General features: G+C 41.1%; 2 protein-coding genes across 2 annotated transcripts in view; one reads left to right on the top strand and one right to left on the bottom strand.

The window, feature by feature from the left end:
• Nucleotides 1-16,083, top strand: part of lrp2a (low density lipoprotein receptor-related protein 2a) — a gene marked incomplete at both ends in the record, with an annotated part of 40,212 nt that extends 24,129 nt beyond the window's left edge. The window contains 37 exons of the mRNA XM_083908793.1: nt 70-96; nt 193-228; nt 328-570; nt 660-785; nt 1,033-1,152; nt 1,710-1,841; nt 2,445-2,646; nt 2,735-3,030; nt 3,456-4,122; nt 4,802-4,972; nt 5,058-5,281; nt 5,445-5,622; nt 6,084-6,280; nt 6,394-6,639; nt 6,727-6,855; nt 8,107-8,226; nt 8,890-9,006; nt 9,346-9,462; nt 9,650-9,787; nt 9,957-10,079; nt 10,244-10,372; nt 10,677-10,808; nt 10,913-11,044; nt 11,162-11,305; nt 11,401-11,566; nt 11,659-11,787; nt 12,089-12,312; nt 12,721-12,900; nt 13,201-13,320; nt 13,534-13,624; nt 13,764-13,831; nt 14,306-14,423; nt 14,537-14,657; nt 14,845-14,955; nt 15,565-15,681; nt 15,761-15,832; nt 15,913-16,083. Coding sequence (XP_083764919.1) covers nt 70-96; nt 193-228; nt 328-570; nt 660-785; nt 1,033-1,152; nt 1,710-1,841; nt 2,445-2,646; nt 2,735-3,030; nt 3,456-4,122; nt 4,802-4,972; nt 5,058-5,281; nt 5,445-5,622; nt 6,084-6,280; nt 6,394-6,639; nt 6,727-6,855; nt 8,107-8,226; nt 8,890-9,006; nt 9,346-9,462; nt 9,650-9,787; nt 9,957-10,079; nt 10,244-10,372; nt 10,677-10,808; nt 10,913-11,044; nt 11,162-11,305; nt 11,401-11,566; nt 11,659-11,787; nt 12,089-12,312; nt 12,721-12,900; nt 13,201-13,320; nt 13,534-13,624; nt 13,764-13,831; nt 14,306-14,423; nt 14,537-14,657; nt 14,845-14,955; nt 15,565-15,681; nt 15,761-15,832; nt 15,913-16,083 — 5,834 coding nt within the window. The remainder of the gene's footprint in view (nt 1-69; nt 97-192; nt 229-327; nt 571-659; nt 786-1,032; nt 1,153-1,709; nt 1,842-2,444; nt 2,647-2,734; nt 3,031-3,455; nt 4,123-4,801; nt 4,973-5,057; nt 5,282-5,444; nt 5,623-6,083; nt 6,281-6,393; nt 6,640-6,726; nt 6,856-8,106; nt 8,227-8,889; nt 9,007-9,345; nt 9,463-9,649; nt 9,788-9,956; nt 10,080-10,243; nt 10,373-10,676; nt 10,809-10,912; nt 11,045-11,161; nt 11,306-11,400; nt 11,567-11,658; nt 11,788-12,088; nt 12,313-12,720; nt 12,901-13,200; nt 13,321-13,533; nt 13,625-13,763; nt 13,832-14,305; nt 14,424-14,536; nt 14,658-14,844; nt 14,956-15,564; nt 15,682-15,760; nt 15,833-15,912) is intronic.
• Nucleotides 16,084-19,957: 3,874 nt separating this feature from the next.
• On the bottom strand, nt 19,958-23,399 carry rdh1 (retinol dehydrogenase 1; the record flags this gene model as incomplete). Its single annotated transcript, XM_083908463.1, has 7 exons — nt 19,958-20,184; nt 20,270-20,433; nt 21,521-21,779; nt 22,580-22,910; nt 23,021-23,035; nt 23,141-23,151; nt 23,354-23,399. The coding sequence occupies 7 exons, from the start codon at nt 23,397-23,399 to the stop codon at nt 19,958-19,960; spliced, it is 1,053 nt and encodes a 350-aa protein (XP_083764589.1).
• Nucleotides 23,400-26,316: the final 2,917 nt, after the last annotated feature.

Raw genomic sequence — 26,316 nt, 5'->3', positions numbered from 1 at the left:
TACTTAACTTCTATATCTTCCACTAATACATATTTCCTTTTGTTTTTCTGATAACAATTTTTCTCTTAGGACCTAAATCTGACTTCAACCTTGTTGGTGTGTATGTTTGCACTTTTAACATGCTACCTCTAACTATTTAATAACAAATCAACACTAATGTTTGAACCAATATGCTTGTATCTTTGCATGCAGTCCCACGATTGCTGTCATCTTTTGTTGCACTGTCAGGTAAAATGAGTGTCTGCTGCTTGTATGTACCACCCCTCTTTCTCCTGATCTTGCTCTTGAGTGTTTTGATTACTGACTTGTACGTTTCTCATTTGGTAGCCTTCCACACCTGTGAGCCCACAGTGTTTACTTGTGGCAATGGACGATGTGTGCCCTACCACTATCGCTGTGACCACTATGACGACTGTGGAGACAACAGCGACGAGGCTGGCTGTCTATTCCGACCATGTGACCCCAACACAGAGTTCACCTGCAACAATGGACGCTGTATTGCGAAGGACTATGTTTGCAATGGCATCAACAACTGCTATGACAATGGTACCTCTGATGAACAAAACTGCCGTAAGTATCCCATGTCTGCCACATAATTAAAATAGATTTTGATCATATGACTTTCAGTAAATCTACTATGAATTTTCTTGATGTGACAGCGGAGAGAACCTGCCAACCAGAACACACAAAATGTCAGTCTACCAACATCTGCATCCCACGTTCATACCTGTGTGACGGAGACAACGACTGTGGGGATATGAGTGATGAAAGCCCAACACACTGTGGTGAGTTCAGCTCTGGCTCATAGGAAAAGCATTGTAATCTGCGTTTTTAAAAGCATTTCAAACTGACACATCACCCCAGATGAACTTAATGTTGAATTACTGACAAGAACTGAAGACACACTGCTGTGTTTTGATATCACTCTAAGATTTTTGACATTTAAATATAATAGACCAAGCAAACAAATACAGTGTCAGAAATAGTAATTATCATACAGTCCCTCACTATCACCTATCGTCCTCTACACAGCTACATCCACATGTTCTCAGAGTGAGTTCCGTTGCTCCAGCGGCCGCTGCATCCCTGCCCACTGGTACTGTGATGGAGGGGCCGACTGTGCTGACGGCTCTGATGAGCCCCTCTCCTGCAGTGAGTGTCGCACAACTCCCTCACCCCCAAAATGGGCCTGCTGGCTTTGTGTGCCTGCCCCTGACCCATCAGCTGCTCGGTTATTGTGTGTTTGTGTCTGTCTGCCAGTCTTCATCTGTGTGCTGGTGTGAGAAAGCACTGTGAGTGATGCAGTGGAGAGTGTGAGTCGCTGGTGTATTTCTTTGTTGATGGTGTGGTCAGTCAGGCCTCCCATTGTGTGCGGCATTCCTCCATGGTGACGCCCCTCAGTGTCCTCTGGCAAACACCACCTCCCCCTCCTTTTGTCCACCAGGGGTTACAGAGCCTCACTTTGGCTTTTGTTTAGACAGCTCACCATGCTTGGGAACATGGAGCTGCCATGACTGTTTTGAAAGCCAGTGTTGTTTTGTCTCTTATTAGATGAAAAGTAGTAGGGAAGTACCCAAAATAATTAGTACTTGCAAAAAAGTTGTAACACAAGATTGTTATGTATATGTTTATGTTGAGTTATAAGTCATTACATATTGGCATAATATGTTATACTGTCTTGGTCTTCAGTTTACTGTTTGTCTCTGCAGCCACACTGGTCAGAACCTGCAACACAGATCAGTTCCGCTGTGATGATGGCAGGTGTATTGCCTCATCCTGGATCTGTGATGGGGACAACGACTGTGGAGACATGAGTGATGAAGATCAGAGACATAATTGTGGTATGCATCCTTTAATATCTCTCATGTTTTCTGTCTCCTCCCCTCTAATTTTGCATGTTTATTCCACATTTTCCCAATTCTTCATCTCCTCCCATCACAGGCCACCACCCTCATGTTTACTACTACTCCACTTTCCCCCCCTCCTGCTTCCTAATGCTGTTGTTATTCAAGACTCTGATGGATTAGAATGCACACGACTAGAGAGTGTTAAGGGGGAGACACTGTTCGTCAGTGCCCAGAACCTTAAGAAGGTCTCCAGTCCAAAGAGCTGACATTCCTGATTTCTCCTGCCTCACTCGTTACTTTGTGCGTGTCTCTTTTCTCTGGCTTCCTGGCTCAGGAAGGATCAAGACTCTTATGTCTCACTAGCGTGTGCTCTGACAATAAGATGCCTGAAGCTAAAGTTTTCAGCACCGCTTGAGCCGCTGTAGGAGACAAACAATGTGAATCAATTGCATTAGATGGATGAAGAATTTGAGGTCATGTCTGCATGTTATGAAATGCAGCTTGGAATGTTTGGCTTTCCAATAATCCAGATTTGGTCATGATTGTCAATATTAAACTTCTGGTAAATTTCCATCCCTGACTCTTTTTTCTTTCCAGCTAATCGCACATGTTCAAGCGCAGAGTTTACCTGCGTGAACAATCAACCACCTCAGCGGAAATGTATCCCACGTGACTGGTTATGTGATGGAGATGCAGACTGCGCAGATGCATTAGACGAGCATCAAAATTGCTCACGCAGATCCTGTGGCGTAAATGAGTTCACCTGTAGTAATGGCCTCTGCATCCGGAGCTCCTACAGGTTAAAGAAAAACTCATATATTAAAATCACATCTGTCAACACGTGTGTGGAAACTTGAGATTGGTTGTGACTCTTCTTTTACAATTAGGTGTGATCGTCGTAATGACTGTGGGGACAGCAGTGATGAGCTGGGCTGCACCTACCAGCCCTGTCTACAACACCAGTTCACCTGCCAGAATGGCCGCTGCGTGTCTCACGACTTTGTCTGCGACGGGGACAATGACTGCGGTGATGAGTCTGATGAGCAGGAGCACATGTGCCACACATCAGCACCGACCTGCGCCCCTGGAGAGTTCAGATGTGACAATGGACACTGTATTCCTCTGAGCCAGGTTTGCGACAGGAACGACGACTGCTCCGACAACAGTGACGAGAAGGGATGTGGTGAGTATAAAGATGTTTTCAGAGTAGTTTAAGAAATTGTGTGACAAAAATACACATTTTGCTGGTTTGTTTGCCGGAGGGTTTTCTTATGTAGTTTTCACTCAAAATTTAACACTTTTCAAAAGTGTTGCAAGTAGTTTGGTAGGGAGCAAGTAGTATAGTAGGGAGATTTTATTTCCTTAAGATTGTTGACATGACATACAGCATATTTACTACACAGACTGGGCAGCTAATATGTTGAGTTGAAGAATAATGAGCTTTAAGTAAAAGAATATACTTTACCAAAAAAACAACACCATCAAATGAGCAAATAAATCAGTACATTAATACAATTGCTTGCAGATTGTCCTCCATGAGTATATTGGTCTGAAAAGGTTTTTTCTCTGTGGCTGGCTTGAATAAATGTATTGCTCTTATCTTATCAGGTATCAACGAATGCACAGATCCATCGATCCATCACTGTGATCACAATTGCACCGACACACCCACCAGCTTCATCTGCACTTGTCGTCCGGGCTACCACCTCATGTCTGACAGCAAATCGTGTGATGATGTAAACGAGTGTGTGGAGACACCGAGCGTGTGCAGCCAGGTCTGTGAGAACACTGTTGGCTCCTATGTGTGCAAGTGCGCCCCGGGATTCCTGCGAGAGCCAGATGGCCGCAGCTGCCGTCAGAACAGCAACATCTCACCTTACCTCATCTTCAGCAACCGCTATTATCTAAGGAACCTATCAACAGATGGGCAAGCCTACTCTCTGATTCTGCAGGGCCTGACCAGCGTGGTGGCCCTGGACTTTGATCGTGTCGACAAACGTCTCTATTGGATTGATGTGAGCCGGAGAGTGATAGAGAGGATGTCCTACAACGGCAGTAACAGAGAGGTGGTGGTCAATGGAGTTCTACATGGGGAAGGCCTTGCTGTCGATTGGATTGCAAGGAAACTTTACTGGGTGGATAGCATGCTGGATTGTCTCAAAGTGTCTGAACTGGATGGAAGATTTGTGAAGAAACTGGCTGAACACTGCGTGGATGCCAATAATACCTACTGCTTTGAAAACCCCAGAGCCATTGTGTTGCATCCAAAATATGGGTGAGTAAAAATAAAATCTCACACTGGGCCTTGAATTATACTTTGACGGCTGATGTCAGTGACTGGGCTGCTATAATTGCCAATATGGAGCTGGTGCAATGTTTTCGTTTTTTGCTATCTTCCAGTGATCAGCATCTCATTGAGTTCCTTGGTTTATCTCCTCGATTCACTGTCAGACCAGAGGCTGTGACTCACGCTACAATGATAGCTGTCTAAACATAGAGCTAAACATGTATTTAAATATTTGTGTTTCCTGATAGCAGCTTTAATGTATATAAGTACGTTTTTATTGACAATAACTAATATATTTTTCTCGAAAATAAAATGTTCCATTTAAATATTTATGTGCAGGATAAAAGCAAAGTTTACAGGTTTTTTAAATTGAGATTGATTTCATGTAAATCCAAGCACATAGTCACTTATTATTCTATCTATCTATTATTGGAACTGCATTCCTCGTATTTGTCTCTTTCCCTTTTTGCTATTTCTACCTTTCTTTACTAGCCCTACTATGTGCTTACAGTATTTATCAATGATTAATAACCAATTTTATAGTCATCTGCTGTAATGTTACTGTTGAAAAGAGTTGCCTTTGTTTGTTTTTGATTGTCTATTTATCTTCAAATATATTGTAAGTATAAATCATGTGATTTACAGTGATTTTCTTGGCTTGTTTTAGATATGTATTCTGGACAGACTGGGGAGACAGAGCCTTTATTGGCCGTGTTGGAATGGATGGAGTCAACAAAGTAGCCATCATTACGACCAAGTTAGAGTGGCCCAATGGCATCACCATTGACTACACTAATGACAAGCTCTACTGGTCTGATGCTCATCTCAATTACATTGAGTAAGTGCATTTGTCAGGAAGTAGCCTCAGTCGTTCAGCCTGCAGTGCGGCGACACCTGTAACCCTCTGACCTTTTGTTTCTCAGGTTCTCAGACTTGGATGGTAAACACAGACACACAGTGTATGATGGAAATTTGCCTCACCCATTCGCCTTGACTGTGTTTGAGGATAGTGTATACTGGACTGACTGGAACACACGCACAGTGGAAAGAGGCAATAAATACGATGGCTCAGATCGTCAGGCACTGGTCAACACCACACACAGGCCTTTTGACATCCATGTGTGTCATCCTTATAGACAGCCCATCTGTGAGTTCAAAACCTAACAATCTTTTTGCCAAAAGTTATTTCCACCTTAAGAAGGTGTAACTACAGGTATTTACTAACAAGTGAACAATACCTGGCCTGTATTTGCCCAGCTGTGCTGAACTGAGATTTTTTTTTGTCTGACTGTGGCTCTCCCCCCTTACAGCAAACAATCCCTGTGCAGTGAACAATGGTGGCTGCTCTCACCTGTGCCTGATCAGTCATGGGGGGCGAGAACCCACCTGCGAGTGCCCTGATCATTTCCTGACTGTCCAAATAGGAGGACTGACCCGATGCCTTCCCATGTGCACCAGCACTCAGTACAGATGTGCCAACAATGAACGGTTTGTTAAGATTTCTCATAATCTTATCTTTAAATCACTCTTTTTAAAACTAAACTAAAACTTTAAAACTGCCCAAGAAAAGAAAAGAAAACTTTTATGAAAAGATTGGCATTTCATTTCTTATTGGCAATCGCCATCATCTTTCAAAACGAACAAGCTTTTTGATATTGTTAGAAGACAACAATCTGATAACAGAAGCTGTTAACTTATGTTATGTTAATAAAGTGTTTTCTCTCTTTACATTGGGAAAACTGCGCCACCTGCTGTTTGTGTCACAAAATGTGAACATGGTGCAGCGATAGGTCTCTCTGGCATGTATCATATGCAGTTATATGCAGTCATACTTGTGAATGAAGCAATGATTTATTAATAACAACTTGGGCTGAATTTATTCTTAATTTTTTTACATAATCTAAATCTAAATCTTTTTATTATTATCATTCAAACCTTTGCTCCAATAGTTGTATCCCCATCTGGTGGAAATGTGATGGTCAGAGGGACTGCAGAGATGGATCAGACGAGCCGTCCACCTGCCCGCCTCACCACTGCAGACTGGGACAGTTTCAGTGTTATGACGGAAACTGCACAAGTCCGCACTTCCTATGCAACAGCAACCAGGACTGTCATGATGGCTCGGATGAAGACCCCATCCTGTGTGGTAGGTTGTGTGCTTTCACCTGTCTCTTTGTCATGGCTATTTACTGAAATATTCACAAGTTTTTCCCCTTTCTGGTTTTCCTATGATGTAATCTTTTTATGTCATCCCTCTAGCTACACACCAGTGTGAAAGTCACCAGTGGCAATGTGCAAACAAGCGATGTATCCCTGAGTCGTGGCAGTGTGATGGTGAGGACGATTGTGGTGACCATTCTGACGAAGACCCTGCACACTGCTCTACCAGGACCTGCCGCCCCGGACAGTTCAAGTGCCGCAATGGACGCTGTATCCCCCAGAGCTGGAAATGCGATGTCGATGATGACTGTGGTGACAACTCTGATGAACCGATAGAGGAGTGCAGTAAGTAATACACTTGCCCACTTAAGATTTTGACATTCTTTTTTCTCTTCAACTGTCTACTTTACAATAGTGGAACTTTCTCAACAGTGGGACCGGCATATCGTTGTGACAATGACACAGAGTTTGATTGCAAGACCAACTACCGATGTGTGCCCCTGTGGTCCGTTTGCAACGGCCACAATGACTGCAGAGACAACAGTGATGAGCAGGAATGTGGTGAGTTCTTCTCAGACATACCTGGGTTCTTGCTTTCTTTTCTATGCTATTAGTTAAAAGTTAATAACTTTTCAGGTTGATTTAATCACATTTGGTGTTCTGGAGAAGGATTCTGAAGACGATTAAAAAAGCTGCACCAGTATGTATTCGAGGAGTGAGTGAAGAGCAATTAGCCCTCTCCTCTGCCTCCTGTGCAACATAACACACTGAAGTAGTGGGAGATGCTGATGGAGAGGGTCTCACCACTCATCCTCCCCCTCTCTTTGCCACTCCTGGAGAGCACTACAGATTTATGAGGTGTCCAGTGGTATGGCTCTACATATGTTTGTATGTGTGCGTGTTATTGCTCTGTCGTTGCGTGGGGGCAGGGTTCACACAAGCCTCTTTGTAATTTGCTAGAATCCAAACATACTCACTGCGGCCCTCCCATCTCTTATCAGAGGCTCTCACTCCATTAGTGCCATGCCCGTGCAGGAGGGGAGATCCGTGCTAATCTTCCTATAAGAATGTAACAGATGGGCCAGGTGGAGGCTAGGAGGGCAGGACTAGCTAACTTTACGCTATCTTTGACCCCCAGCACCGTGTGGTAGAGACGGCTCAGACCAGCGCTCCTCCACTCCTCTCCCTTCTGTGCTTCTCATCTCCTGCCTTCTTATCCTCTACAGACACATACTGGCATGGAGAGAGGTCACCCATCTGTCTTAGGCATGCTGCTCTCCTCCCACGAGAACTATATCAGTTTAATTGTAAACGATACGTTTCATTTCAAAGTGACATTTTCTTTATTACATAAGGATCTAAACATCTCCATCCATATCATGAAATTGTTGCTCTTATTGACTAATTTGTCTACATCTCTCCTCATCTCTGACTGCTAGTTACAGTATGTTAGCATCTATGTGTTTTCAGTCATACTCCAACCTGTTTGCAGCTGTCTTGCATGACAAGCTCAATGTTGACGCTGTCTCCGCCTGTCTCGATGTAAAACAAATCAATTCCTGTGTGCGACATTAGAATGTCATGGGGTGAGATCTAAAACACCACTACACTGAGAAACAACGAGACACGTGCGGGGCTGATAGTCTTAATCAACATGTGATCTCATCTGTTGATAATATAACAGATATTGTTTGTGTTTGGAGAAAAACTTCTTAGACACCCATAGGCAAACTACAGTTCAGTAAGCCTTTATTTAGATTATTATAATGGTTTGTGAGAGCAGCTTCATTCATGTTTCTGCTCATTTCCCAGATGAACTGACCTGTGATCCAAACGGAGACTTCACCTGTGACAACCACCACTGCATCCCACAGAGATGGAGGTGCGACGGGGACGATGACTGCGGGGACAACTCTGATGAACACAGCTGCAGTGAGTGCCGTCTATCAACACTAATGAAGTAACATCATTTAGAGGGTTTTTTGTGTTCAGGACAGGGAATAAGTTGTTTTGACAGGAGTGTCTTTTATGTTGGTTTATTATGGGATTTCTGCACAGTTTCAAAAAAGTCCAAATAAAAAGGGAGTGCTGATGACAAAGAATAGTCTTTATCAGACACCGGGAAGGTTTTGTAAGAGACTCAACACTTCTGCCGACAGCAGAGGGCTTAGGGAGGTGGTCTTATCAGCTGCTATAGAAACAGCCTGTCTTCAATGTCAGAGAGAGAGTGAGGGAGTCTGCCACCTCTTGCCCTAGAGAATTTAAACATGTCTGAGAACATACCCATTTATACAGATGATGCGTCTCGCCTTGTTGCTGTGCTGATGATTCCTGGAGAGTTTATCTGTTCTGAACTCATGAGATCACTGTAGAGTAACAGCTGCTCATGCTGCCTGGATTTGTGTGGGTGTTTTTATGACATTATGATAATTGATTGCTTGATTATTTTGTTTTTAGAAGTTTGACAAAAATACTGTCAGTTATAGTCAGTCAAACAAACAAACAAGACTTCATGGACATTGGACAACAACATGATGAAGTCTGCTTTTGCCCGATTCTACTTTGATTTTTCTGTCTCCATGTCTTTCTCCTCAGCTCCACGCGTGTGCACAGAGAGCGAGTTTCGTTGTGATAATTTGCGCTGCATTCCCGACCGTTGGGTCTGTGACCATGACAACGACTGTGAAGACAACTCGGATGAAAGAGACTGCGGTAAGTGGAGGGTCTTTGTTTTGGCTCGGGATCTGGCTGTTTGTCAGAAACAGAGTGCGGCACAAAACAAAGGAACAACAACAACAACGGTTTTGAAGGATAGCACAGACAGACAGGACCACCAAAGAGTCATTTATTCCAATAGTTTATTCACTCCAGTACAGCTGGAGGTTTTCTTCCATATAGTGGTGGTAGAGTGCATACAAATCATATATGTGTTAAGAATATATGACTTTTCCAATGTTTTTTGGTCAACATGCAAAATGTGTCTTTATCATAATGACCAAAAGTCTATATACTTTTATCTGAGGATAAAGGAGGCTTGGTTTTGTGTTGCAGAGTTGCGAACTTGTCATCCTGGCTATTTCCAGTGTGGGAGTGGACACTGTATTGCTGAACGATTCAAATGCGATGGCAATGCAGACTGTCAGGACTATACGGATGAGATATCATGTGGTGAGTGTTCAGCATCTAATGATTTTCATTGTGCACTCTGCAGTGCATTAAAATGTTGCATAATTGAACCCAGAATTGTTTTTATATAATCCTCATGTAATGCTGGTTTCACATCAGCTGAGGACTGGGTTGATTTTCAGGTGTTTAAGTTGCAGATTAAGTTTGACCGAATGGCTCTGAATTTCAGCCCCCCGTTTTCCCAACGGCACATACTGCGCTCCATTCTTGTTTGAGTGCAAGAACCACATTTGTGTCCAGCCTCAGTGGAAATGCGACGGCGACAATGACTGTGGAGACAATTCAGACGAGGAGCTGCATCTCTGTTGTAAGTCGACATGACCACACTAGATTCAGTCATTCATTGTCTATCTCTACCTAAGGGTTATGGGGGCTGACATAGGGCAAACGGCAGAGTATATCAAAGATTGAAAGATTGCTCTCCAAATTAATTTTAATTGGGTTAATTGAAGCCTGCTGTTTCTGTTTGTTTGCAGTGGACATCCAGTGTGAGACTCCCTTCCGTTTCCGCTGTGACAACAACCGTTGCATTTACAGCCACGAGCTGTGTAACTCTGTTGATGACTGTGGCGACGGCTCTGATGAAAGACAGGAAAACTGTTAGTGTGATGCTTTTTTTCATATTGTTTTGTTTTGTTTTGGCAATCTTGAGTGTCTTAAAATTATTGTTGTTATTGTAGCTGCCATAACAATTAACATTTACAGTATATACAATAGTAATTGCAACTCTGTTTTTGAATATGATTTTTCTGACTGTGTGTAGGTCAAAGTCCCACACATGGTCCCTGTACAGATGATGAGTACAAATGCAGTAATGGACAATGTGTCCCTCTACAATATGCCTGTGATGATTATGATGACTGTGGAGACCACTCAGATGAACTCGGCTGCCGTAAGTAATGAAAAAGCACTATATGAGTGACAGAATCCAAATAGTAAATATATATTATATTATATTTTTTTCTGATTATATTTTGACAATGAATTATGCCATTTTACTGTCCTGGTAGAATATATATTTAATATTTTATTTGATTTATTCTTGCATACATTTTCAGCATAAAGATATTATAATTCAGTGCTGCTCTACAGCATACACTCAATTAACTGTTTTGGCTGATTAAGAGTAATAAAATTAAGTACTGACAGCTTGATGTTCATTGTGCCCTTTTTTCTTGTCACCCTGTTGCATTCAGACCATGGCAGTGGGCACACGTGCAGTGACAACGTCTGTGAACACAACTGTACCGACCTGCCAGAAGGAGCCTTCCTCTGCTCCTGCAGACAGGGCTACAAGCCCAGAATGACAGAAAAACACACATGTGAAGGTAAACGGCACATGCGTCACTAATTTGATCCATTGAAACACTGACAGTAGTATTTTTCTTCATTCGGTTGATTGGTTTCTTTATTTGGTTCTTTTGGTAAATAGATGTGAATGAGTGTGAAGTATATGGGACATGTCCTCAAGAGTGCAAAAACACGAAGGGCAGCTACGAGTGCTTTTGTGCTGAAGGCTTTCACTCGTTTGGGGAAATACACGGGACAGAGTGTGCTTCCCAGGGTAAGAGCTTGGCTTTCATTCAAAATGTTGTTCAAATGCTCTCTTTTATTTTCCATGAAAGACAAACCCTGTATTAATATCACTTATAGACTTAACCACGCCTCAATTTTTGATTAGGAAACCCCCCAGTGCTGCTCTTACCAGACAACGTTCGCATCCGTCGATTCAACATGTCGTCTGAGGAGTATTCAGACTATGTGGACAACACTGAACACATACGGGCCGTGGACTACCTGTGGGATCCAGAGGGACAAAGCCTCAGTAAGATTACTGAGGCTGAAAAACTTTTAATGTTGTGTGGTCACACTGAATACAAAAATAAGTCATGATAACTTGTATCTCATGTTGTGCTGTAGGTATTGTGTACTGGACAGTTCTGGGTCGAGGATCTCAGTTTGGCTCTATTAAACGTGCCTATATGACTACATTCAACGATAATGGTAACAACCCAGTGAAAGAGGTGGATCTGAACCTGAGATACATGGCTAATCCTGACGGCATTGCTGTGGACTGGGTTGGCGGGTAATTCACCAGCATTTTGACGTCTCTTTTCTCAAGGCTTGATCAAAGTTTCCATGCAGCTGCTCATTATTACCCTTTATCATCCTTTAAAGGCACATTTACTGGACAGATTCTGGGACCAATCGAATTGAAGTAGCCAAACTGGATGGGCGATACAGGAAGTGGTTGATCCACACTGACCTTGATCAGCCAGCTGCTATTGTTGTCAACCCATCACTAGGGTAGGCACACGAAGAGCTTTATTTTATATGTTGTATCAACATGTAACAACATTAATTGAGTTTCTGAGAACAAAAATGTGTAATTTGTAATGAATCATCTACCTTTAATTTTGAATAAATACGTAAATGGCAAAGGTTGTAATTTAGGATAGATTTATATTATGCAGTGAATCTGACCAAGGGTTTATATTTATATAGGGTTGAATTTACAAATTCATGCCATCCTTAAAATCACCATTAAGCTCTGTTTCTCTATGCAGCATCAGGAGGATTTATGTTTTCTTATTGTTGTGTGTGTCAGAATGATGTACTGGACAGACTGGGGCAGGAAACCCAGGATAGAGTCTGCGTGGATGGACGGTCAGAAGAGAGCAGTGCTTGTGGATGAAGAGGACCTGGGCTGGCCTACTGGTCTCACTCTGGACTATGTGAATGGAAACAGGATCTTCTGGTGTGACTCCAAAGAAAACATCATTGAGTCCATGAAGCCTGATGGCACAGACAGGAAGATCGTCATATCAGGAGGTGAGAGCACTGAGTGAGATACTGGGGTACATTCAGTGTTTCTGTTCAAATCACAGTTATAGGTCCAGTGTGTAACATGTAGCAGATTTTATTGGTAGATATTGAACTATTGTGTCTGTATACGTTTGTATACAATCTCATTTGTATCACAATTAACATGTACAGTAGGAATGAAACATACAGAACCACAGCACGGTCCGTCCATCTTGCCATTTGCTGTTTGTTTTTCTGTGACCTTAAGGTCAACAGGAAACCAATTCAATACACATTAGCTTATAGAAGGATACATCGCCACCAACGGATGTATACTTGGACTCTGCAAGGTGACCGATTGCCTGTCTTATGGCCATAGCTCGATAAAACTGTGACTGTAAACGTACTGAGTGTGATGTGTTTTCTCTGTCCCAGACATCGGACATCCCTACAGCCTCGATGTATTTGAAGGGCATGTGTACTGGACGACAAAAGACAAAGGTGAAGTGTGGAAGACAAATAAGTTTGGGAAAGGAAATAAAGTGAAAGTCCTGACCATCAACCCCTGGCTGACTCAAGTCCGCATTTACCAGGAACACCGATATAACCACTCAGGTCAGAACACCTTCATGTAGAGTTTGTTTAGGAAAACAGGTCCAGACTGATGAAAATGAGTTTGTATTGCACTGTATTTTATTCTATGTTTATTGTTACTACTGAGTGTGAACCCAATATTACAGAAAAGAAGATGATGAATGTGTTGAAAAGTGCTGTACTCATTTAAACCAAATTTATACTGGAAAGACTGATATTATAGGTTTCAGACAAATAACATAAAGTATATGAAACTGTTGAGAAAGACATAAAATAATGAATTAATTTGTTCATTATTATTCCATGCTCTGTTCTTCTCAGTGCCAAACCCGTGTAAGAATGTGTGCAGTCACCTCTGTCTCATCCACCCCGGTGGCTACACCTGTGCCTGTCCACAAGGCTCCTCTCATGTGGAGTTTGACTCCAATGAATGTGACGCAGGTAAACAACAACAACAACAATGAAATAACATACAGCCTGTCTGCATGTACTGCCTTCAGTCCTTTGTGGCCTCATCATATTGCACTCATCATTCAATGCGTTCTCCACTATGTGCTTGGCTGCTCCTGTGTTGCTGTGGTGTCATAATGTATTTTTGTTTGTTTGTTTGTTTTGTTTGTTTGTTTTCCTGTGTTTTTCCCTGGCATTTTACAGCCATTGAGACACCTGTTCCAATGCCCCCTGCATGTAGATGCATGAATGGTGCAACCTGCTACACTGATGAAGGTGGTCTGCCCAAATGCAAGTGAGTGTAAATGCAGGTGCCATTTACCCCAGTAAAAGAGTATCCATCAGTCATACCCACTCATGTCTGATATACTCAAACACAGTTATGTGCCTAGTTATCCTGGTGTTAAAGGTTTGTTTTGGATATTATCGTTTAGATGTCCATACGGTTATGTGGGCAGCTACTGTGAGATGGGGAAGTCACGCGGCGCTCCAGCAGGAACAGGTACTATGCTACTCCAATCATTTATTTCAGTCATTGCCACCATGTTTTGGGGAAAGGTTTGTGTGTATACTCTGAAAAAGCAGGGGCAAGCTATCCAGTCAAACAGGGTTTTTTGGGCAGTGGAATTCAGTCATACTCTCGCTTTAATAGCTCAATGTTGCTGTTGCCTCCATCCGTCTTATCCTAAAATATATTGACAGCCATGATATTCTGGTGCTGCTAAAGAAGAAGATGCGATGAGGCATTCCTCATCTAATGAATGGCTGCACGTGGAAACATAACGGCTTAGAAAATAGTCTGAATCAGCCAATAAGATTAAGATATTCACCAAGTCAAATCACATTTTTTGCTAAACGACTTTGATCACTGTTTAACGAAAGTGTCTTCCAGAGGTCATGACCAGATTGTCTATTATCAGCACTTTCTTCTAAAAACCACACAACTGAAAACCCTCCTCTGTTTGTGTGTGAGTAGCTGTGGCTGTTTTACTGGCCGTTATTATCATCCTGATCACTGGAGCTTTGGCTGTCGGAGTTTTCCTCAACTACAAACGGACAGGATCCTTCATTCCCTCAATGCCCAAATTACCCAGGTATCTCACCTTACACCTTTTTGTTCACTCATTTTGACCTGATGCATGTTTTTATGTTTTTATGTTCAAAGGTCAAAACTGTGTTTTTTGTTCTTTTTGGTTTTTTTGTGCAGCCTCAGCAGCCTGGTCATGTCCTCTGACACTGGGAACGGGGTGACGTTTCGCTCGGGCGATAACGTGGATCTTGGATCGTCACACATTGGAGTGTCATTCATTGACACGGCGATGCAGATGGTGAGTTTGAGCAGTTAATATTAAGTCAATGAAGTGTTCTATCAGCATTTTAAACTGACAAACAAGTGCTTTGTTCATGTGAAACTGCTTGTTTCAGCACAATTAAGAAGGTTAATAAATGAGCAGTGTTTTGTTGAGGTCTAATATTCACCGTCAAAGACATCTTATCAGTGTATTTATCCCATAGGACGACCACTTTGCTGTGGGAGCTGGGAGGCAGCCGATCACATTTGAGAACCCATTATACGCCACCGCACCGGGGCTATCTGGTGATCCTGCTGTCATTCATGCCACACAGGTACTCGTGGATGAACTGATGAATTTGTTGTACATTAAAAAAGGATAATCAAACACTAATATGCAAACCAGAAAACGGAACACAAAAAAACCAACAAAAAACAAACAAATTGGGTTTCTAATTTGTAATGTTCTTTATTTCAATCAAATTTTAAGGAGAGTGTGAGACCAGGAGCACATGTATAACAGTTGTTTTAAGTTATTTCAGGATGGATATTTTTATAGTATTACAAAGTCATATGCAATCAGTAACATGTATTGTTGCAAAAACGTTTAATCATAGATAGTCATGATGACAATATTTTAATAGTATCAGGACTGGATCAGGATCCTGCAGCACCAGAGTCATGGACATCTGCAGAATGACAGAGAGAAAGAGAGAGGACAGGGAGGAAAATGACCAATTTGAGGAGAGAATTAACATCGGTAGTGCTATGTAAGAATTTCTTATTCATGCAAAGAGTGTGAGGGCTGAGTTCCCCGCAGTGGTCAGGGCCTATAGCAGCATAACTAAGGGATAGTTCAGGTTTTTTTGAGCCAGCCCTATTTATAAGCTTTATCATAAAGGAAGGTTTATACAGATATGATTGAAGCTTGTGTTTTTAAACAGGTGACTGTCAATGTCAGCGGCGAGCAGCTGGAGAACAACTTTGTAAACCCAGCGTATCGTGCCGATCAGAGCGCGGGCATCGTAAACACGACCTCAGTCAGCGACAAACCTTCTCAAGTGAGTCTCTCTTGTGTTTAACCGCGCAAACAACAATATTTAGCTGTGAAGCCACTTCATCGTCTGTGATTGTTTGCAGGAATCAAAGTGGAGCTTGTGGAGACGGAAATTAATGCCAAGCACCACATTTGCGAACCCTTCATACTCAGAGGTGAGGATGTGCATGATAATTGCCTTACAATATAATATTAAAAGTTATATTTAATGCGTGCTCTCTGCATTGGTTGACAGATGAAGGATGAAAAGCCTGCGGGCAATAGCGGGGACTCCTCTGCCCCCGAGCCTTCTCCGTTTGCCGCCGTGACCAAACCTCAGCGGAGGGATCGTCCCAGCACCTTTTCACCAACAGAGGACAGTTTCAAAGACACGGCCAACCTCGTTAAAGAGGACAGTGACGTATAACCCCTTTCACACAGATGGGAATCGAGAAATGAAACACACTTTGCACAGAATTTATTTTTTTATGCAGTCTGTGTACAAAACTCAAATTGTTTTAGCGAAGAGAAATACATTTCTACAGAATGAAGAAAAAAAAGGTCTTGTGACTATTATGCCTTCTGACATTTCTAATGCCAATTCTTGTGTTAATGTACAATATGTATATCTTTGCACTGATGCTGCTGATAGACATGTTAATAAAGATGTTGTATATTTGTAAATTTAAACTGTAAGATTTTGCCAGAAAAGAATATCTTTGAAATAAATCCCATAAATAGATCAATATAAACAATAATTAAGAAGACGAGCAGCGTTTTTGAATGTACCGTGCTCATTTTTGCCGCTGAACAAAACTGAAGATGTACCTGCTTCATGTTTATATACCTCATTTCAGGGCTGGAAAATTTAAGCAAGTCAAGAGAAACCATGAAAACACATGTGCATAACACACATAGTGTGTGTAATCTCTACCTACATTCCCTGACCTTGTGACTTTGAATCAACACAATCATAATTTTTGCAGTAATGATGGTTGGAATAATGGCCAAAACAGTTTGGGACATTACTTGAACATGTCCTCGTCTGTTGCATGGATGTTAATTTATGTGGTTGATTATCTTGACAGGCAACCCGGATGGAGATGTAGAGTTATTTTATACATTATGGTTAATAATAGAATTATGTCCCTCTCTCTTTTTTGTGTGTCTTACTGAGGACAAATTAAAAAGTGGTAATTGAGAAATGCCCATGTGGTTTGAATACTGCTGCTGAGATATGACTGAATAAATTTCCTATTTTGTGACACAAGCTGGACTGTTACTGTTGTTGCTTCACGGAGTGGGAGTGAAGTATTGTTTTTAGTAGCTCTGTGTGTCTGTCTGTTTCCACACTTGCACTTGCGACTATGACCAACAGAGGGCGCCAGAGGCTTGTTGCGTGAATAGGGTGAAGTCTGCCATATCTGATTGCCTTGTTGTTTTCATAGTTTACTGTTATTGTCTTTTCACTGGTTTGTACTGAGAGTAGGAGAAAGAGCGTGAGCCCCACCTACTGGAGCCCACAGGCATCACTAACAATAAACAGCAGTTTAAAACTTCAAAACACTCCAAATATCTGACAGTGTCATTATAACATGTTTACAACTGGCAGGGCTGCCTCTATGCATTTTGGCGCCCTAGGCGAGATTGGGATTTGGTGCCCCCCACTGTCACCCAACACACACACACACTATATAGTAAAGTAGATAATGTAAAGTTTTCAATAGAAAACTGCAAACAAAATTTGCTAAGAAAAGGAGATAAAAAAATAATAGTCAGTGGTAAAATAACTACATTTAGTAAATAATTAACAAGACACTTTTACATTACAGATCATTTAACTTCTATACACCCTCTCTTTTGTGGCTATCCAGTGCCTCCTCCAGTAGATGGCGCCCCAGGCCTAGAGCCGGCTCTGAGTGGTTACTGGTGTAACCTGCCACATGGACTCACTACTGTAGTTTACATGTCGCCCACCTCTCCGCTGTCCCCCATATTTCCTTTCACCCCAACCGGCTGTGGCAGGTTTGAGTATGGCGTCATTATAGTGCCATATTCCGCGAGCATAAAAACATAATCAGCGAGCAGAAAGACCACTCTCCGTGCGCTCGCGAACACTCTCCGCGCGCTCGCGAACTCTCTCCGCGCGCTCGCGATCTCTCTCCGCGCGCTCGCGATCTCTCTCCGCGCGCTCGCGGTCACTCTCTACGCTCTCGCTGTTTCTCTCTGTAACTTCTGCTCGCTCGACTTTGCTGACTTTTGGCACTGGGGGGCGGGTATTGAATAGACGCCCCGTAACACCCCCCCTTTCTGATTGGTCACTTAAACGCCTGGGTCAGAGCCAATCCGAGGCAGAGTAGGGCGGGTCATCATTGCAGTTGGTGGCAGAAGAATGTGATTTAGAACGGAGAAAAAATAAGTAAGTAGAGGAACAGACAGATATTTAAATTAAGAACTTGCTTCAAGGGAGGATGGAGGCTCCTTGAAATCAAAGCACATGGGTTATCAAAACAGACTAGACTTTCATAGTTCCCATAGTTTCTGTAGTGGCCGTTTGTCAAACAAATAATGATTTCAAATCAAACTTCAAATTATGTGAATCAAAAGGCCACTGTTGCACAGAATAACCAAAACTAACTACTCACTAAACAAAAATACTAAACTAAACAGCACTAAATAATAACAATAAATAAATAGCTCCAACAGTTTCTATGGAAGCAAAACGTGTCTAACATTTAAACTGAAATGCATTTGCATTTCATGTTAAGAATAATAAATCAATCAATCAACCTATTTTATTAAAATCTCCTTGTCTTTTTCATTTTTATTAAAATGTCCTTTTCTTTTTCATTTTAATTAAGTGAAAGAATGAGTAGTTTTGAAAAAGTCAATTTTATTTATACTACTCATTCTTTCACTTTTTTCTCTGACATCTCCGTCCGCCGTTCTAAATCACATTCTTCTGCCACCAACTGCAATGATGACCCGCCCTACTCTGCCTCGGATTGGCTCTGACCCAGGCGTTTAAGTGACCAATCAGAAAGGAGGGGTGTTACGGGGCGTCTATTCAATACCCGCCCCCCAGTGCCAAAAGTCAGCAAAGTCGAGCGAGCAGAAGTTATAGAGAGAAACAGCGAGAGCGTAGAGAGTGACCGCGAGCGTGCGGAGAGAGATCGCGAGCGCGCGGAGAGAGATCGCGAGCGCGCGGAGAGAGTTCGCGAGCGCGCGGAGAGTGTTCGCGAGCGCGCGGAGAGTGGTCTTTCTGCTCGCTGATTATGTTTTTATGCTCGCGGAATATGGCACTATAATGACGCCATATTTGAGTCTCTGCCAGAGATTTTCTTCCTGCTAAAATGTCAAGTGCTCATTGTGTGAACTAATGTTTTTATTTTTTCCTCCTCTCTCTACAATATAGTAAGTTCTCCGTGTGCAGTATAACTGCTGGGGCCTCCACCACAAGCAGAGATGACACTAAGGCTGGAGTTTAACAGAAGAAGCTGTAACTTAAGAGTGAAGCCTTCAGTTTCACTCAGGTGATAGTCGGTCAAGTTCCCAAGAACGTCAAGCATGTCGGTTCCCACTTTTACTCCATCGACTAGGTCGGGCTCTGCAAACTTTAGGATGAAAAGAGCCATTTTTGTCACTTCTCCACTCAAATAAAATAATAATAATAATAATAATGCATTATATTTAAGGCGCCTTTCAAGACACTCAAGGAGTGAATGTGAAGCTGTAAAACCTATTTGATCCACAAAATGAAGACAAAAAAAAAATCTATAAAGGTTTAAAGCGGACCTAGACTGGAAGTTCCAATTAACGCTGTTTTTTAGTGTGTATCTGCGTCATTACCTTGTTTACGAAGCCCTGAAGGTTCAAAACAAACAGTTCAGCCATTTCTGTTGAACGCTGTGTTTTAATGTAATCTCGAGCTCAGCGAGATCTCTGAAAAAACCCGGTCCAGTTACGTAAACATCGGTTCTCCTGAACAGCAGATCCTCCTGCTCCGGGCACTAGTCCGGGTACATCCGGGAGTTTTTTGACCATAAAAACAAGTTAATGTATGTAAGTAGACCTCCATAAATCACATATGTGCAACAGGACCACTCTATGGGAGCTTTAAGAACAATAGTTTGTTGCATGTATGTCATTAAGAACTACAAAGAACAAACATTGATAGAGTACATAGCCTTTTTTATTATTCCAAGCTGGAGCCATATCGACATTTGACATACCAGTTTAAATGCAATTGAATGGCCCACCCAAAACTGAAATCCTGGTGCCGTGCCCGTTACGAATGTCTGCTACATGTTTGTGTCACCTGTAGGTGGAGGAAGAATCACATTTATGATAAAGTCTGAAACGAATGAAGGGAAGTAGGACAGAGGTATCCAGAGAAGCTTGGCGTCCCAGCCTGCACTGTAACGTGTGCGAGGGAAACAAGCCGTCAGCGCGTGCTGCATGCACCAGGTCACTTTGGAGATATCTGGACTGCACAAGACACCCAGGGAGAAGTTCTGAGCTTTCACATCTGAAGGGGGACAAGAAGAAACACATGAGGCAAAAAAAAAGTGTAAAAAATGTCACGCATTAAATGAAATCAAAATGCCACTGACAGTCGTCGAGGTATGTGGCTCCATATGAGGCTTTCACATCTTGAGGAAGGAGAGACCACAGTCGCCTCAGGTCAGCTTCAATCAGATCCTGCTGCGTCACAGCTGTCTTAAAGAAACCGGGCTCAATGATGCTCACTTTGATACCAAAGGGCTTCATGTCTTTCCTGAGGAGAAGGTTGCAGACAGTTACTGTAACTTCTCCTTAAAAGGTATAGGTTTATTTCATGTTAAAGTTCCAGTGTGTAAGAAGGAGAGACTGCACGGTGTTGGGCCAGCTCAGATTTTTTTTTAGCGTACATATTGCTCATCTTTCCATTGTCGTGTTGCTTCTTGCAGACCCCATGTCCACAAATCTGAGCACTTTTTTCCCTGTAAGACCCTTCTCTTTCCAGGGAACTACGGTGGCCTTCACATACCAGGAATGATGCAAGTTGAAGTTTCAGGTGAGCAGTCATGAGGTTTTTTGTTTTTTTTTAAATCAATGATTCTGGGTTGTCGGGGGGGATGCATGAGAAGATAAGATTGCCACGTTTGCAAGTCCAGAATAGTTTCTTTCATCATCTTTTCTTTATTTTATTTTCAATTTCTGCTAATCACCCCCTAAATGTCACGCACTGGGCCTTCAAGTTGACGTTAATGTTTGCAGCTGAATGCAGTGCCATAAACAGTGGCACATATTATAATAGAAGTGGCACTTCTTCTCCCGTGGGTTACAGTCATCTTAGCGCTAATAGTTGCTTTACCCTTTTTTTATGATAAAAAATATTCTATAAAACACATTAAAAAATATAACTGATTGTGTCATTTCATGGGTATGTTCTAGAAAACACTTAAATATCCCCTACTTGCCAACAGTTTGGAGCCCAAAGGTATTTGACACATTTGTTATTTAACAAACACAACTGTTGTTTGAAGGAATGATGTATGTTTGTTGTTTTTACGTCTATACTGTAAGAATCACTTTAGTGCCTCTTTACCTGAGGCTGCCAGAAAAAAAGCTACCACCCCATGTTCCCCATAAAAAAAAATAATTATATAAAACACATTGGACAACTAAAGAATAAATCATTGATTGTGTCATTTCATGGATGTGAGACTTGACCTGTTCTACAAAACACAAATATCTCTAACTTTCACACAGTTGGGACACAAACAATTTGGAGCCCAAAGGTATTTTACACAACAAAATACAACTGTTGATTAAAGGAATGGTTTGTTGTCCTCGCAGTATGTACGTATGTATCACTTTACCTGAGGCTGTCAGAAAAGGCTTCCACTCCATATTTGGACAGACTGTATCCTCCACCAGTGAGGGCCAGTCTGCCCAGAATACTGGCCACGTTCACCACCCTGCCCTGGGCTTTCTTTAGCAGAGGCAGACTCTGGACAGTCACGTCGATGACGCCAATCAGGTTCACATTCAGCACCTTTGTGAAATCCTCAATACACATCCAATCTATTGGGCCGATGGGTGTGGACCTGCCAGCATTGTTCACCAACCCCCACAGACCTGCAGAGAGAAGAGGCAGGAGGAATACAGTGTTTTAATGACTTTAATCACTTGGCAGCCACAGTATTTTTACCTGGTTCAATTACTCAATTACTAAAATACAGCCATAAACTACACTGTAAAAAAAAAAGTGGAGAAAACTCAACATTTCAAGGCAACTTAATGCAATTTTGTTCGACAAACTTGTAAATGAGCCAACTCAAAATTCTCTTTTCAAACAGTTTGGCTAACTAATCTTGTTCAGATAATGTAAAAAAAAAGTATTAAACAATTACATTTTGAGTTGGCATAACTCTTACAAGTTTGTCTAACAAAATAATATTAGTAAATGGAACTTTTTCAAAAACTTAAGATCTTATGTTGGGCTGTAAACTCAAACATTGATTTCTGCAAGTTGCCTTGAAATTTTGAGTTTTCTTTTTACAGTGTACAAGAAGATAAACTCAATTTTCCACATTGGTTTCAAAATTGTTATATTATATTATTTGTGCCAACTCAAAAGTTTTATTTTTAAATATTTTTTTTTACATTATCTGAACAAGATTAGTTAGCCAAACTTTTCATTGTATGTGTGATGAAGAAAATATATAATTGGAGAACCACATAAATGTTGGCATCTTATTTGAAATAATTCTTGTAAAACTCTAGCTGTTTAAATGGGGGGAGTGGGAGACTGATGAGTTGATGATATGGTGCAGGTTACCTTATCTCCCCAAGTGCCTCACTCTGTCTGGCACCCTATCTATGTGTGTTTTTCGTGTGTGTATGAGTGTGTTTTTCGTGTGTGTGGCCCAGCTTGCCTCGCTCTCCAACCTCCCTGCTCACAAACTCCACCGCCCTCTTGATGCTCGCACTGTCCGTAACATTCAGCTGGACGGTCTTCAGTCTGGAGGAGGCCGCCGCTGACAAATCTGCTGCACCGTTCTCTGTCAGACAAGCGGCGATGACGTGGAAACCTTTGGCGTCCAGCTGTCGGGCCAGCAGATTCCCAAAGCCGCTGTCGCAGCCAGTGATGAACACATGCTTCTGGCTGAAGCCAGAAACCGTGTAGGAGTCTCTGATGTGCCAAATGATGCGAGCGACAGTGAGCACAAGTAAAGCAGAGGTTAGCACCGGGTGAGACAGGAATACCTAAAAACACACAGTTGGCATTTAATTCACACGATATTCTTTTCCATAAAACTGGAGGGAATGGAAGTGGAAAGAGAAAAAACACTGACCTCTGATAAAAATATCATTACATTATCAGTTGACAACTGAGAGAAGCAAAAAAAGAAAAAGAAAAAAGATGATATTAAAACGTCAGAGCTTCCACACAGTGAATAATCAATATACATCACTTCTAACATCTCCTCATGAACCTTTGGGGGATCTGCAGTATTAACACAGAGTTGACAAATGACTGCATTATTATTATAGTATATGTATATATATATATATTAATACATCCTTTAACTGTTTGATCTAATGTCATGGTTCTTCCACTGAACACTAAGCTGAAAATAGTAGTCAATTAAGCTGCAACAACAACAACAACAACAACAGTAATAACACTAATAATGACGCACACATACCATCACTGCAGTGTGGGGATCCTGTCTTCGTCAGCACACGAGGCATCACGAGGAATTATAACCGAGTTGCTGGGGCGGACTGACTTTAACACAAGGTCAAAGTCCACGGCGTCTGTATCTGTTTCAGTCAAACGTCGTTGTGTAATAGGCTACACCGGTCTACATGACCTCTGTACCTCATAACCGGGCCTACATTTACACTCATTTACCTCACATTACCTCTGTCACAGTTCATCGTGTCCACAAGCCTGTTATCGACTATTATATACGTATATGTATACGTTCTGTCCTGAAAGTGAAGTCAACTGTCGGGATTATGTGACACGTCTAAATAGACAACAGAGAAGTACGTGCTGTAAGGCTAAATTCATATACAAAAAAAACAGAAAAAGTATGTGTATTATTCATCCTTCTCAATCCCCATTACTACTTTACTCAGTGGTGGAAAGTATTAAATCACATTTAGCCCTTTAAGGTACTACTCAACCATTTGGTCGACCACACTTTAAATCACTATATAAGCTGAACTCACTAACACTTAATGTGACTTGTATACTTGAATGTTGTACTTTATGAATTATGCAAACCAGGTTTATTATGAACAGACGTCTCAACCGTTTCCTAGAGGCCTGTATCTGAAATACTGTAGGGTCTAATTTCATGTTGTTGTTGTTATCATAAGTAAATAAAATAAAATAATAAAAAATGCTTTTGCTTTTTTCTTGGTGCATACCTTAAAGGGTTAGCCTACTGGCATTACTGTAATTAAGTAGTGTTTATTGTGTACTTGTACTTTTTAAAATTTAAAATTTTACTTTTACTTAAGTATGTTTTTTTGGAGAAGTACTGCATGCTACGTTTTACGTCACATCCGTTACTGAGTAAAAAAAACTGAGATTAAATAAAATAAATAGATAAGTAAATAAAAAATTCACACACCGTAAACTTTGCCGGTGAATGATGAGGACATAGTATATAGTACCCCTGAGCTAATATGGCTTAATACTTTGAGTTTGACTTCTTTTCTGGTAAGATACTTGTACTTTTACTCAAGTTTCCCTTTGAGGTACTTCATATGACATAAGACACAAAACAAAAACACAAAACTACGTACGAGGAGTACATTGCTGGATTTTCTCAAATGTTTTTCACTGCTTTTCCACCGTGAAATAACAGGTGTGAGATGTTAACTAATGACTGTTCCCTCTTACAATTGTCAATTTATAACTGTAATCGTAACGCGTCTCGAGTATGGAGGTAGATTTGTGTCTTTATTATTCAATAAAAAAAACCTTTTCAATCAAAACCAAAACTTTTCAATAAAAATAATCACTTAAAAAAAAACAAAAAACATTTTCAATCGGAAACAAAATGTTTAAATGCTATTTTTTGAGTCTCAAATAATTTTTTTTGCATTCAAACACTTTTTTTCTATGATTGAAGTGATTTTCTTTAATTGAAATGTTTTTGTTGTTGTTTGAAGCAACTTCTTTTTTTGATGGCCCAAACACAGAACAACATTACTTCAATCAAAAAAGTTGCTCCAAACAAAAAAAACCTTCACTTCAATCAAAGAAAACATTTTCAGTCGAAGAAAAACAGTGTTCAAATGCAATTTTTTGAGTCTCAAATATTTTTTTTTTTGCATTCAAACACTTTTTTTCTTTGATTGAAACGTTTTTTTATTGAAGCAAAATTTTTTTAATTGAATAATAAAGACACAAATTGACCTCCATACTCGATCTTGCCACCTAGTGCCATCTAGTGGCACTAAAACCACAGAGTTTTGGTACAGATGCAGATTTTTTTTACAATGTGATTATTTCATGATTGTGCCAGCATCTTTTGTTTCTGTTAACAGAAAAAGCATTCTCTCAGTCTTCTTCTACTGACAGTTCCCACTCTATGTTTTCCTATGGCAGCCATGTTTGTTTTTGTAGTTGTAGTTCGGGCCCCCATACCGGGGAACCTCGCCTGGAGTCTGCCCTGGAGGAGTAACGCCTACTCTTAAACAAGATGACGGTAATTACACCTAACGGAATAAACAAATAATCTCCCATTTACAAACCACTGGCAGCGCAAACCTCACAGTATTACAGTTTTACAGTTTTACAGCGCACATGTGCGCAGCAGGAGCAGCTGCCAGGTGGAGGAATTGATTAATTGTTGATTAGCTTGTCTGCTTCAGGTGAGTACTTACTACTGGTGTTCTTCTGTCGTGCATGGAATAGCAAACAACATTTGTGGGGACGAGAAAGAGCAGCTTAATCTGCGAAGAAAGTCTAATTTTGACTAAACGAGAATAAGTTATTTAGGGCTGAACAATCCCTGTTCTTCTCTCAGTGCGTGTGTGTGTGTGGGTCCTTACTGTATGTCTGCGTAGTTGTATAAAGTAGGTCAAAGGGATACTTTCGTAAAAGTACACGCAAATGACCAGAAAATGACTTAAGTAGAAGTTAAAGTTTTGTTATAATATTATTTAAGTAAAAGTCTCAAACTCAAATGACCTCGGGGGCCCACTGAGTGTCTAGTTTGGTCAGTAAGGGGCCGGTGAATTGAAAAAAAGGGACAAGTTTTTGAGAAAACGACATGGAAATAATAATATTTATGATGATATTTAACATAATTTCACATTAAAAGTGATTGTTGTGATATGGAACAAAAAAAGTTGACAATATAAACGTATTTATGTGACATAGTAACATAACATAGTGATAAAAAACATACATAAATAACTCATTTAGAGCTGCAACTAATGATTTTTTTTCGTAACCGATTAATCTGTTGATTATTTTCTCGATTAATCGATGAATCGTTTGGTCCATAAAATGTAAGAAAATGTTAAAAAACGTTGATCATTGTTTGTCAAACCTGGAAATGATGATGTTCTCTCATGTCTTGTTTTGTCCACAAACCAAAATGATTCAGTTTTAATGATTTATTTGTTATGTGGAGCAAAGAAA

This window comes from Microchirus variegatus, assembly GCF_963457635.1.
Source record: "Microchirus variegatus genome assembly, chromosome: 22".
Lineage (NCBI taxonomy): Eukaryota > Metazoa > Chordata > Actinopteri > Pleuronectiformes > Soleidae > Microchirus > Microchirus variegatus.
The sequence above is the reverse complement of the archived record's forward strand: the minus strand, read 5'-3'. Positions and strand labels throughout refer to the sequence as shown.